The sequence below is a fragment of the Syzygium oleosum genome, unplaced genomic scaffold (genome assembly GCF_021117445.2).
Source record: "Syzygium oleosum isolate NSW1041296 unplaced genomic scaffold, Sole_v2.1 Sole_v2.29, whole genome shotgun sequence".
Taxonomy (NCBI): Eukaryota; Viridiplantae; Streptophyta; class Magnoliopsida; order Myrtales; family Myrtaceae; genus Syzygium; species Syzygium oleosum.
Window position 1 is genome coordinate 986,324 of NW_026607513.1, and position 14,401 is coordinate 1,000,724.

General features: G+C 41.0%; 1 protein-coding gene across 1 annotated transcript; it reads right to left on the minus strand.

Annotated features, from left to right (window-relative positions):
- Nucleotides 1-11,930: 11,930 nt before the first annotated feature.
- Nucleotides 11,931-14,363, minus strand: LOC115677966 (anthocyanidin reductase ((2S)-flavan-3-ol-forming)). The gene is made up of 6 exons (XM_056303724.1): nucleotides 14,087-14,363; nucleotides 13,397-13,563; nucleotides 13,106-13,306; nucleotides 12,852-13,011; nucleotides 12,498-12,711; nucleotides 11,931-12,381 (listed from the first exon to the last, which is right to left on the minus strand). Exons 1-6 carry the CDS (start codon nucleotides 14,211-14,213, stop codon nucleotides 12,237-12,239), a joined length of 1,014 nt encoding a protein of 337 aa, XP_056159699.1. The 5' UTR covers nucleotides 14,214-14,363; the 3' UTR covers nucleotides 11,931-12,236.
- Nucleotides 14,364-14,401: the final 38 nt, after the last annotated feature.

The window sequence follows — 14,401 nt, forward strand, 5'->3', positions numbered from 1 at the left end:
TAAAAAATATAGAGAATCAAAGGAAATATCATATATTTCTATAACAATAAGCGTCGTTGTCTCCCTCCATTCGCCTCCTACTTCTCTTCCCCATCATTTTAGCATTTGAGATATGACATCCAAAAGTTCCCGAAACACGAATCATTTTCGATGCTTTCGAAATATCTCTAAGGTTTTCCAAAACACAAAAAGTTAATGTTTTAAGTGACGCAAGTGAACATACTTGTTCTTTAGAATAAACGGTTGTGCAATCAATCCCGATGTCAACAAATAAGCTTGCAACAACAGTGGAATGAGTCTGCGCATCACATGGGAGTGTCAGCACTGCCGTGTCCTGCTGAATTGGAGCCACGAAAAGTCACCCTGGGAGTGTAAAAGAGATATGCCATGATTTTCGTGGGATATATATGTGCGGGGTCGTCATGAATTCTGACAGGCCCCTCCAGAATTATGCATATCAGTTGATGGCTACGTAACTGGAATTGCCTTGGCACCTGCCTTCTACTGATATTCGCACTTCACCTGGCTAATTCCACACTCCTCTGACTTTACAAATCAAATTTTCCACCACACGGTCCGGGGTGCACCATTTGCATTTCTCTTGATCACGTACTCACTCGGAAGCTTGGGACCCCACGTGTATAATAAGCCAAATGTGAACGTGATGCACAATAGAGTCCGTTGGCCGAGCTTTCATTGGACAAGCAAGATTATTAGCGACCCTCTAGAAAGATTCGATGATCATGATGGTATCGGTCCACATAAACTGAGTCTATATAGTGAGTTCTCCTTCGGAAATATCCTACAAGAAGCTCAAAGACTTTTCATGCCACCACAACGTCGGGTCTCTAGTAAGACAAGAAAGAGACGTAAGCGTGTACGTGCGTTTAGTTAATTGGACCGGACGGAAAGAAAATTCCAATTTGACAGTGTAGAACTTCAAAACTCTCATTTCCGTATGTAAAAACATAAGTTTGTGTTCAACGTCTCAACAATTCAATTATAGAACAGAAAGAAAGAGACGTAAGCATGTACGCGCGTTTGGTTAATTGGACCGAATAGAAAGAAAATTCCAATTTGACAGTGTAGAACTTCAAAACTCTCATTTCCGTATGTAAAAACCTAAATATTGTAGTCGGCTAAGTTCGTATATCAGAAATTAAAATCAAACGTTAGGAAAAAACTAACCTGAAAGCAGTACAACCAAATAAGCAGAATGTTGATCCGAGCCCAACGAATTAACGTCGTGTCCTTAAGACGAATTTGGCCCCTCAATCAGTACCCGAGGATATTGGACAATCGTCTCCCAGGATAGAACGGATCTCGTTCCTCCGAAGCGGCACGTATTCGGAGGACTCCAACGAACGCAATTTTGCAGAACAATCGCACCAAATGACAATGATGAAGTGAATATGCGTAGAGTGCGTCGGGAAAAAATGAATGCCACAAAGTGATATTTGTATTCCGAACTAAACTGTTCGGTCTTATTCAAGTGACGAAAAATGAAGAGTCGCGAGTTTTCGTGAATAGTAGCGAAGGTTCGCTTGAACCGGTTCGGTTCATGAACATCGCGAGAAGGGCTTCGGTTTTGTTGGGCGAACCGAACCTCACGAACATACATGTTTATTTGTCCAAAAATAAATAAATAAATAAATAAATTCTAAACAACGTGTCTGTTCGAAAAAAAATAAAAACCGATAGAGAGTGGACCCGGAACCGAACCGAGCCGAGCCGGCCGGACGGACGGCGGCGGCGGCGGCGCGCGCGCGGGAGGTGGACCGACCTAGCTTGACGTAGGTCCTCTCTCTTCCACAAAAGTGGGGTACCCCTTGGGGCCCAAACCCATTTGTGAGGCTCAACTATTTGAACCCATCTCCCATCTCTCTTCTACCCTATGTGGGACACTTTCACCCACACACTTCTCATTCAATTCTATGGGATTTTGGTTCCAAAATCCCAACAATCCCCCACATGAATGAGAAGTTCAGATATCATGACTCTTTGTGTATGCATGAGATGCAATGTGCGATTATTCCATGAGAAAACGTTGCATCAGGATAAGTAGTCTGAGACCTTGAACTTTCCTTAGTGAAACCTATCGGACTTACTCAGTCAATCAGTAGACTTGATGTCTTTGAACTGTCGACCTTTGGTGTAAGCCTAGACAATAGAAATCACACAACTGTTTCTCGAACAAAATTGGTTCTCACTGTTGTGTTCGTTTTGGCCATGAACACCGCCTGGTCTCATGAGTGTTTTAGAGAATTCGGCCTTTTCAATTCTCACAGAAGCGGCCCTCACTTCACACTCACATAGGTGATTTCTGAACATATAGTATATCACATACTCAATTCAGAATCATTAAAAGCTTTTGCTTAACCTTCACATATTAGTACTGTCTTCATCAGGGAATGAGTAAAAATTTAACAGTACTCTACACTGTCTTCATAACTTAGTTGTCCCTTTGAACCTAGATCTTGGGATCTCCAGTCAACTAGGTAGGGTTTCCGCTATGATGACTTGTTTATAGGCCTTAAACCCATTCCCCTTGATGTTTTTGCAACCATCTCTCCAGTTAGGCCTTTTGTCAATGGATCCGCAATATTATCTTTTGACTTCACATAGTCAATGGTGATAATTCCACTAGAGAGAAGTTGTCTTACTGTGTCATGTCTTCGACGTATGTGTCGAGACTTACCGTTATACATGACATTCCTTGCTCTTCCTATTGCCGCTTGACTGTCACAATGTATACATACAGCGGGCACTGGTTTAGGCCAATTAGGAATATCTTCCAAGAAATTTCGAAGCCACTCTGCTTCTTCACCGGCTTTATCCAAAGCAATAAATTCTGATTCCATAGTGGATCTAGCAATACAAGTTTGTTTGGATGATTTCCAAGACACTGCCGCTCCCCCAAGTGTGAATACATATCCACTTGTCGATTTTGTGTCTTTAGTGCCGGTTATCCAATTTGCATCACAGTATCCTTCAAGTACCGCTGGATATTCTGTGTAATGCAAAGCATAATCTTGAGTATGCTTTAAGTAGCCCAATAAACGTTTCATTGCTTTCCAATGATTTTCATTTGGACTAACTGTAAATCGACTTAGCTTGCTAACCGCACAAGCTATGTCCGGCCTAGTACAGTTCATGACATACATTAAACTGCCTAGTATACTAGCATACTCATTTTGAGCCTTACTTTCACCAGTATTCTTCGAAAGATGTAAATTAACATCTATAGGAGTCTTTACCGGTACAATATCTAGATTCTTGCACTTTCCAAGAATCGTCTCAATATAATGGGATTGTGATAGAGTTAATCCTCCATATGTTTTATGGATTTTAACTCCTAAAATAACATCTGCAACCCCCATATCTTTCATATCAAATTTACTTGTGAGCATGCGTTTGGTCGCCTTAACAACCTCACTATCGCTGCCCATTATAAGCATGTCATCTACATATAAGCACAAAATGGCAAAACCATTATGAGTGTTCTTAACATATACACATTTATCACACTCATTGATCTTGAAACCATTCGACAACATGACTTGGTCGAATTTAGCATGCCATTGTTTCGGTGCTTGTTTCAATCCATAGAGTGACTTGATAAGCCGACATACTTTCTTCTCTTGACTTGGAACAATGAACCCTTCGGGTTGTTCCAAATATATTTCTTCTTCCAAATCTCCGTTTAAGAAGGCCGTCTTAACATCCATTTGATGGATTTCAAGCTTATACACCGCTGCTATGGCAATTAGCATCCTTATGGATGTAATTCTAGTAACAGGTGAATAAGTATCAAAATAATCAAGACCTTCTCGTTGCTTGTATCCTTTTACTACAAGCCTAGCCTTATATTTATCAATAGCACCATCCACTTTCATTTTCCTCTTGAAAATCCACTTACATTGTAGTGGTTTATTACCAGGAGGAAGGTCAACCAATTCCCATGTATGGTTTGACAAGATGGATTCAACTTCACTATTGATAGCTTCTTTCCAGAACGGGGCTTCTGGCGAAGTCACAGCTTCTTTGAATGTCCGAGGCTCATTCTCTAACAGATACGTGAAGAAATCAGGTCCAAAAGACGTGGAAGTCCTTTGTCTTTTACTACGTCTAGGTTCATCCTCAATTGGATCATTTCTAGATATAGTATCTCGAGACCTCTTATTATTATCAATTGGCTCATATACTATGTTATACGGAAATATATTTTCAAAGAACGAAGCGTCCCTTGATTCAATTATCGTATTAACATGTATATCTGGGATCTCTGACTTGTGAACAAGAAAACGATATGCATTGCTATTCTGAGCATATCCGATAAAAACACAATCAACAGTCTTTGGCCCTATCTTAACCTTTTTAGGCTTAGGAACCGCAACCTTAGCCAAACACCCCCACACTTTGAGATAATTCAAGTTAGGCAATCTGCCTTTCCATTTCTCATAGGGAGTTTGTTGTGTTTTTCTGTGGGGCACTCTATTTAAAATAAAATTCGCCGTCAAAACAGCTTCCCCCCACAAATTCTGTGGTAAACCGGAACTATTCAACAATGCATTCATTGTTTCCTTTAAAGACCGGTTTTTCCTTTCTGCCACTCCATTAGATTGCGGCGTATAAGGAGGAGTCATTTGGTGAACGATACCAAACTCAGTACAAATTTCCTCAAAAGGAAATTCATATTCACCTCCTCTGTCACTTCTTATCATTTTAACTTTCTTATTCAACTGAGTTTCAACTTCGGACTTATAAATTCTAAAAGCATTCACAGCCTCATCTTTGCTACTAAGCAAATAAACATAACAATACCTCGAGCAGTCATCTATAAATGTGATAAAATACTTATTACCACCTCTTGACGGTATTGATTTCATATCGCATATATCTGTGTGTATTAAATCTAAAGGTTCTGAGACTCTATTGTCTACAGAATGAAAAGGAGGCTTAGAAAATTTAGATTCAACACACACTTGGCATTTCTCACTAGAACATTCGAATTTTGGCAATAATCCCATGTTCATTAATTTCTTTATCGACTTATAGTTAACGTGTCCTAATCTATCATGCCATAAATTAGGAGACTCAAGCACATAAGCAGAAACAGCTTTATTCATAACAACATTGGGTACAACAGTCATTACATTTAACTTGAAAAGACCATCACTGAGGTAACCCTTTCCTACATACATCTCATTCTTGGAGAGTACAAACTTATCGGATACAAAAACCAACTTGAAGCCATTCTTGCTAAGAAGAGATCCGGACACTAAATTCTTGCGTATGTCTGGCACATGTAGCACATTATTTAGTGTCACAACTTTCCCAGATGTCATCTTTAGAGCAACCTTTCCAACACCTTCAACCTTAGAGGTCGATGAATTACCCATGTAGAGTTTTTCATCACCTTCCATAGGCATGTAAGATGAGAACATTGATTTATTGGCGCAAATATGACGAGTTGCTCCAGTATCAATCCACCACTCCTTGGGATTTCCCACCATATTACACTCGGATATCATGGCAGTTAGATTGATATCATCAACACCATTGGAAATTTCTTCCACCACATTAGCCTGAGTTTTCTGTCTTTTCTTGGCTCTGCAGTCTTTGGCTCGATGTCCAGACTTGCCACAGTTGAAGCACTTGCCAACGAACTTCTTCAGGCCTTGGGTGAATCCCTCTCCAGACTTGCTAGTCATTTTTCTCTTCTTGTTGGGTTTTGATCCTTCTTCAACAACATTGACCCTTGAGACCGCCAAATTGCTGCCAACTTTCTTTTCGGAATTTCTATTGTCTTCCTCTATCCTCAACCGAACAATCAAGTCTTCAAGTGACAACTCCTTTCTCTTGTGTTTGAGATAATTCTTGAAATCTCTCCAGGATGGTGGCAATTTTTCAATGAATGCAGCCACTTGAAATGTCTCACTTAGAGTCATTCCTTCAGCATGAATATCATGCATAATCACTTGAAGCTCTTGAACCTGACTTAAGACGGTCTTTGAATCAACCATCTTGAAGTCCAGAAATTTACCGACAATGAATTTCTTCAATCCGGCATCTTCGGTTTTGTATTTCTTGTCCAGACTATCCCATAACTCTTTAGCCGTTTTTAGCGGACTATATACGTTATAGAGAGTATTGTCCAGACCGTTGAGGACATAGTTGCGACACAGGAAGTCAGAATGATTCCATGCGTCCACAGCAGCAAGCTTTTCTTTATTTGTCTCTCCAACGTCCAATTTAGGACCATCCTCATTGAGGAATCTAGCCAAGTTCAAGGTCGTGAGATAGAACAACATCTTTTGTTGCCATCTCTTAAAATCCGTACCATTGAACTTTTCTGGCTTTTCTCCGTGATTCGGAACAGGATTAACCGAAGTCGAAGCCATTTCTGAAATATAAACACATACCATATTCACGAACAGAATTGAAAATTTCTAATATGAACAATATTCGAAAAATTCGTTAACGAACAGAATGTGCAAATAGAATCGTATTCTATACGATATGACAAGGAACATACGAACTATACAAAAGTTCGAATTAAAGAAACGGCAATATGATATTTGATATGAACAACGCATAAGAATATACGAACAGAACCGAAGCAAGAATTCGTCTTAAGATTGTAGTCGGCTAAGTTCGTATATCAGAAATTAAAATCAAACGTTAGGAAAAAACTAACCTGAAAGCAGTACAAACCAAATAAGCGGAATGTTGATCCGAGCCCAACGAATTAACGTCGTGTCCTTAAGACGAATTTGGCCCCTCAATCGCACCCGAGGATATTGGACAATCGTCTCCCGAGGATAGAACGGATCTCGTTCCTCCGAAGCGGCACGTATTCGGAGGACTCCAACGAACGCAATTTTGCAGAACAATCGCACCAAATGACAATGATGAAGTGAATATGCGTAGAGTGCGTCGGGAAAAAATGAATGCCACAAAGTGATATTTGTATTCCGAACTAAACTGTTCGGTCTTATTCAAGTGACGAAAAATGAAGAGTCGCGAGTTTTCGTGAATAGTAGCGAAGGTTCGCTTGAACCGGTTCGGTTCATGAACAGTCGCGAGAAGGGCTTCGGTTTTCTGTTCGGGCGAACCGAACCTCACGAACATACATGTTTATTTGTCCAAATAAATAAATTCTAAACAACGTGTCTGTTCGAAAAAAATAAAAACCGATAGAGAGTGGACCCGGAACCGAACCGGCCGGACGGACGGCGGCGGCGGCGCGCGGGAGGTGGACCGACCTAGCTTGACGTAGGTCCTCTCTCTTCCACAAAAGTGGGGTACCCCTTGGGGCCCAAACCCATTTGTGAGGCTCAACTATTTGAACCCATCTCCCATCTCTCTTCTACCCTATGTGGGACACTTTCACCCACACACTTCTCATTCAATTCTATGGGATTTTGGTTCCAAAATCCCAACAAATATGCGGTCAGCGGCTCAACAATTCAATTACATCTTATTTAATAAGTTGTAAAGTCAGGTTTTATAAAGATGGAACTGAGTGGTCAATTAATTAATCTCTTAATTTTAATTCTAAGTTGGGAATATACGTGTTCGGAAAAAGGTCTTTAATTAGTTGAGCCATATCTTAGCCTTATATGATCAGCCTAATGATCTTGAAGATATGATGTTAACCAGTGAAGGGCTGTTTTGCATATTCGTTGTCACGCTTAATGTCATATTATGTCTGGAGTTTGAGCCCGTATACACTTTTTTATTTTTTTTATTTTTTTGTTAGAAAACTTTTTTATTTGGATTAGTATTAATTTAATGAAGTTGTTTCCTTAACTGGTTTGCAACGAAGGGTCTTACAATTATATCTGCACAAGAAAGAAGGAAGCTCTCTGCCACTACAGGACAACATAAGAGGCTCATTTAAGGTGCGTTCGCTTGGCAGAAAATGAATGATTTGAAAAATATTTTCCGAAAAATAATCGCTTATATCGTTTAGACAAATGAATGAATGGAAAATTTTTTCATCACCCACGAAAATAGTCAAGCATAGATTATTATCGATGATGAAAATATTTTCTATTGACTAATCTTTCTAAACGATATAAGCAATCATTTTTCGAAAAATACTTTATAAATTACTTATTTTTCGCGGAACGAGCACATCCTTAGGCTGTGTTCATTTGCGGAAAAACATTTTTCCGGAAAACATTTTCTGCGTTTTCCGGTGTTCGGGGGCGGAAAATGTTTTCCGTGGGAAAACATTTTCCTTCCCCACCCCCAAATCCTTCATTGTTTTGAGGAAAATGATTTCCTCTTTTCACAAAGAGGAAATCATTTTCCCCCAAATTGAAGGCAAAATTGCCCATGGGAGGGAAAATGTTTTCCGCGGGAGAGGAAGTTGATCGCGGTCACCGCCGTTGGCCGCCGGCCGCCGCCGTCGCCGCCGCCGCCGCGGCCGCCCGCCCGCCACCGCCCGCCGCCGCCGCCGGTCGCCCGCCGCCACCGCCGCCCGCCGCTCGCCCCGGTCACGGTCGCCGGCCGCCACCGGTCGCCGGCGAAAAATATTTTCCGAAACTTTTTCATATTGATCGCCAAACGCCGGAAAATTATGTTCCGGGAAAACATTTTCCAGAAAAATGACTTCCGGAAAAATATTTTCCAAAAGGAGAATATTTTCCGCCAAATGAACGGAGCCTTAGTGTATAAATATTTATTTATTTATGGGGTGGAAAAGAAGTCTTTGTGCAAGAGGAAAGAAAAAAAAGTAGACATCACTTCTTTTCTGAATAGTGGTCGGTCAACGTGGGTTTGACCGTGAAAGGGATCTATTTCTTTCTTTGTGGCCGTTTCTCTAGCTCTCCTTTTGGATGACACACAAGGGAAAAAGATAAAGAAGCGTGCGTTGTCTTGGATAGCCGTACGCAAAGCCTTTGCTTTGGGGTTTCAACACTTGGCGGCTACGAGTTTTACGCCCAATTGAGTTATTTATCCGTAAACATTTGAGCTTGTGTATAATTCGGGTGTGAAAAACACTCAAGCGTATAAGTAATTATAAATCTGATTCTCCGATTATAGTAGATTATTTACTGCTGGCTCTCCCTGTAAAGTAGGTTCCAACACTCACACTGAACCACTTAAATTTATGGTATCATTTATCGTTCCTTGTTTATTTCTCCGATTCTCTCGCATTGATTTAATTGCAAGATCATGTTAGTTTCCATGTTAATATTACAACACTTTGGTTACGTTTGGGAGAGATGTGAGAGAATGACTTTGCATTTAGAGAAATGACTTCGACTCCAAGGACTTCGGTCTTCACAAGTGAGTTTCTACTCCGCTGTAACTATCTCTACATTGCGAATCAGGTTTGGTGCAAAGCGCCACCACCGCTCAACCTCAAATTGGGTTGGATTCAAGCCGCCAACCTACATGTGTTTGGACTTTGAATAGTTAATCTAAGTTATCAATTTGCAACTATAATACATGCGAATTTCAACACATATCTTCATTGCTTGTGTTGCTGAAACAAGCGATCGAATGCTACAATCGATAGAAGAGTAAAATAAATCGAACGGTGATATGACTTACATCTACGGGGATAGCAGCAAAAAATTCCAACATAGATCAAGCGATATAACAAATATTACAACCACACTCAAGTCATTCAAATATTTTCAGTGTTTCTCAGCCCCCTAATTACACTAATAACCGCACACAGTATTTAGCCTTACAATTACTCATGAAATTATCTCTCACTCTCACGAAAGAATTCACAAATCTTACTTACAAGATTTAATTTGATTCAACACTAAAAACTCTCGGGGTGTAATTCACGAAGAAATCGCCATTCGATACTCTTCACAGGAAGCCACACTTCTTATATATAGACAAGAGTTGGATTCAAAAAAAGAAACCTGCTCAAACTTGGTAACTACTCAAATAGGAAACCTATTTAAATTTAAAAAGTTTTCTTTTTGGACTCAAACTTCAGACATATTTTCAACAGCCCGGAATTTGGCTACTTAATCTTAGATACAAATTTGCACATACAATACATGAGCTTGGACTTTGACTAGTTGTTCTTAGATACTAAATTGCATCTATAGCACATATGAATCCCAGCACATCTCTATCTATTGCCTGGACTTTGATTAGGTAAAATCTTAGGCTGCGTTTGGTCGTCTGGATTTTTAGTCATGATAGAATTAGATAGGACATGATATGAAATTCAAGGAATTTGCTATATCTTATTTACTGTTTAGTGAATCACAGTAATAAATCCATATATTTTCACATATTATTATGTCTATTATTTGCTATGAATGTCATATCAGTGTAAATAAACCTAAATTTTTTTAAATTTTTATTTTATTTCTCAAAAGTTCCTAAATATATTGAACGTTTCTTTAGCGTATGACGAAATTACTAATCACGGGAAGTTACTAGTAGTTGAAGAGATTACTCCCACAAATAATATGTACTTTTTGCCCTTACTGAAGAAAAAAATTCAAAAACTAATATTCTTTGGGTGGGTTCTGCAGGTTTGGTCCAATCGGTCCTGTTCCTCTCCAAGAATTGGGATACCGACTGATTCCCAAATTAACTCCCTGGAACTAGCCGATTTGATACGATCTGATCCGATTCCTGCGTTGGACTAGACCAATGGACACCCCTACTACACAACGTCCTATCACAATCCCAATGATGAAAAGTTATTCACTGCTCCACGTAACATTGATTGGGCGGCCTAAAGTGGGTAGGTCTTGGTTCAAGAACGGAATTTTAGCCTAGGCCTGCCCATGTTGCCCTTTTGGTTGATCGGGAATGGCGCAGCCCATCCACGCCGCCAAGCCATGGTCACCTCGATCTTCATATGTTTCATTTATATAAACTTGAAGTATAATTTGTCATTTTACCCTGTCCTTCGCATGGTTCACACTTGTGGGAAGGCATATTATGCTTTTTAGGAGGTTGGTTCTCGAAACTTTTTCACCTAGCCGAATCGTGCAAATCACAATCAGTGATTTAGTATGTCTCACGTGGCGCCACATGGTTCGCTTAGGAGGGAGCCTAGAGACCACAATAAGATCTACGGCCCGCTGCCCAACTGAGCTCTATGATTGCTTATGGTCGGCCTAAATCCCAAAAGGTGGGCCTTTAAGAACATCATTGGCCATCTTCATGGGCTCCCTCTAATCTTTTGGACTTCTCTATCCCACAACGGCCCTCCCTATACTTCGAAAGATTGTAATGTCACTTCAGTACTAATGAGAAGAATTGAATCCAGCACTGTAGTTAGGACTTGGAAGACATTGGACCTCATAAAAGATTGAAATGTGCTGAGATTGTCCGAAGCCTTTTGTCCAAACTATATAGATAGATGCAAAATAATGCGGTGGATCTCAGGCAGGAATGCACAGAAAGGGAGGGCCTGTGGGATTGACAGAGCTGGACTTTTACTTGATCTCTTTTTGCGCCTTTATGTTTATGCAAGCAGAACTTAGAACTTGGAGCTACCAATTCATCAACCTGCTAGACGCTAGGACATCGCTTTCAGGAAATAATCGATGGTTTAGGAATTAGCTTCGAATTTGTTGGGCCTACTTATTCTGATAAACCCTAAACTCTAAATTCTAAAACAGGATAATTGGAGCAATTGCGATAATATGGTTCATTGATATTCCTGGTATAGTAGATGCTATCACACGTATAAGCATACTCAATTCGATAGAATTGTTTGATCTTAAAGGGGATTTTCTATAATTTCGCATGTGATTCATTTCATTTCATATTGTGTCTCCTCTCATTGTGTTTGATTTTCGGAGGTTATTCACAAAGTTCTGAATCAGGATGCATATTATCGTGGTTACACATATCGTGTCATTGTCGATTACCACGAAAGATAAAGTGACAAACTAAGCTCACGGATGCAGTAGAGGTAACTCAACTTCTCTGACAGAACCAACAGATACATTGCATTTAGTAAAGAGTCCCATTTTGAAACGTGGCATCATTTATTAAGTTCGCAGCCACTAAAGCAAACATTCGGGGATAACTAAAAGATGACTTGTTGCAATCTCCCCCAGTTCATGGTTTAAGAAAGATGCAAGAGCTACACTTTTCGATTCATATCCATGCATCATTCAATTAGAACAAGCTCACTGATAGATCTCAATGACCTGTTATTCTTTCATCATCTTCCCGGTCAAGCATTGCTTTGATTTATGCAGAAACCGCAGTGCCGACAGAAATTACTACACCTGCAACAGTCCCTTCTCCTTGAAGTATTCGACAGATTGGTCATAGATGTCCTCAATGCTGTACTTGTAGGTGAAGCCCTCCTTGATTAGCTTCTCTGAAGAGATTATCAACTTGGGCCTGGATGGGAGATCCCCGAATCTGCATGCGGCAATCGGCCCAAAATCAGAACGACAACCAGATTGGATCATTGGATGTCCAGAACCTGTGCATACAAATATACCAGAAAGTTTTGATCAACATTGGTAGTGACTTACTCTGTTGGGGCTTTGTATTGCGGGTATCTTTTGTTCAGGAACTTTGCGAGTTCTGGAACACTGGTGTTAGCAGCGCAGCAGATGTATCGCCCAGAAGCAGATTCCTTCTCAGCCACGAAAATGTGGGCGCGGCAGACGTCCTCAACATGCGCGATGGAAATAGAACCCGACAGCATTTGCATGCCTTTCAGGCCGTTCATCAAGAACTCGTTTCCTGTAAAAAGAAATATCAGAGGCATTAGGACAAGCACGCTTCTCTTGTGCTTTTCTGTGATTAGTTTTGTTCCGACATGGGATCGGTCCTGTCCGGCCTCCCAAGTGAGCGAACTTATAGTACTGTGGACGGTTTCGGACCTGTTAGCAGAGACATTGCGAGACAGACACTGCTGGGGACATCCAGAGTGAGAGAGCGGCCAGCCATGAGGGTTGGGATGACAGTTATAAGTTCGATATCATTTTCCTCCGCGAATTTCCACGCTGCCTTCTCCGCCAGCATCTTGGAAGCAGGGTACCCCTGAAAATAGTGAAATTGAAAGGCCCATCTATTTCAATTTGTCTTCTTCAACAGCTCAAAAGTCAAATCTGCATCTATGGCCAACTGATTTTACCCAGGTAGGCGGCTTCACAGCGGTCAAGAACTCGGCGTCTGTCCAGTTCTTCTCATCCATGACCAAACCCGTTTCCTGAATATTGTTGATTGAAACTGCAGCTGCTGATGAAGTCAACACGACGCGTTTCACCGTCTTCGCTTTAGCACAGGCTTTGAGGACATTCAGGACTCCCTGGATTGCCGGCTTGATCATGTCATTCTGTAAAATCAGAGCAAATGCTGTTTCAGAACCAATAAAACGTCTCATTGGAAATTCCAGTAAGCCCCAAATTATGCACTTATTACATACCTCGGGGTCTTGGGAAGCAAAGTTGACCGGGGTCGCGACATGGAAGACGAAGTCGCAGCCAGCTATAGGAGCATCGAAGCTCGATTCATCAGTGAGATCCGCCCTGAAAATCTTGAGGTCACCCAGGTTCTGGAGCTCATGGAGATGGCACACCCTCTTTTGATTATCTGCAACAATGTAAAATAGCAAATCAACGAACCGTTCCAACTTCAGCGCCTAATTCATTAGTTCCGCAGCTTCCACGCAATCAAGACATGTCATGTTGCTGGAGTATGAGCATACTTCAGTTCTCTGTGAGCACTACCAAATTACTAAAACGCAGCCTTTAAAGTCGGAACCACGTTGCTTCCAATTTTTATTATGTTTGCCATCCTCCTTGATCATGCGCAATGCACACTAGAGTATTGACAACCCGAGTCGGGTTGTTCATATTGAGCTAAATGCAAGAACTTGGTTTCATCTATGGTTAAATTGGCAATAGTTTGAAGGGAGCGAAATGAAATTTTCCCTCGTTTCGCAGGGTATAGGCATTTTCCCAAACAAATGGGAGGCTTGAACTAATCAGCAATCAAGGAATGAATATGCCACAAAAACAGAGCATTCCCCTGTACCAACAGACCAAGCAGATGGAGAAAATACTTGATTTTCATACGTTTTTCAGGAGAAAAAGTAAAAAAGAGAGAGATCAACCTGGGTCCCTGACAGTGGTATTCACAGCATAGCCCTTCTCAAGCAAAAGCTTGACCAGCAAAGAAGCCACGAAACCTGTCCCTCCAATGACACACGCCTTCTTGTTCCCCACAATCTCGGTAGCCATCTCTCTCTCTCTCTCTCTCTCTCTCTCTCTCTCTCTCTCTCTGTGGACTTTTGGATGCCCTTGAAGGCAAAACAAACAGCAACAGCAGCAGAAGTAGAAGGAGAAGAATCTCCAATGGTGGGTATTGGGCAGTAATTCTTGGGGTGAGTTCGGTTTTCTTAAGTAGGCGAGTGGGTTGTGTCCTTCTC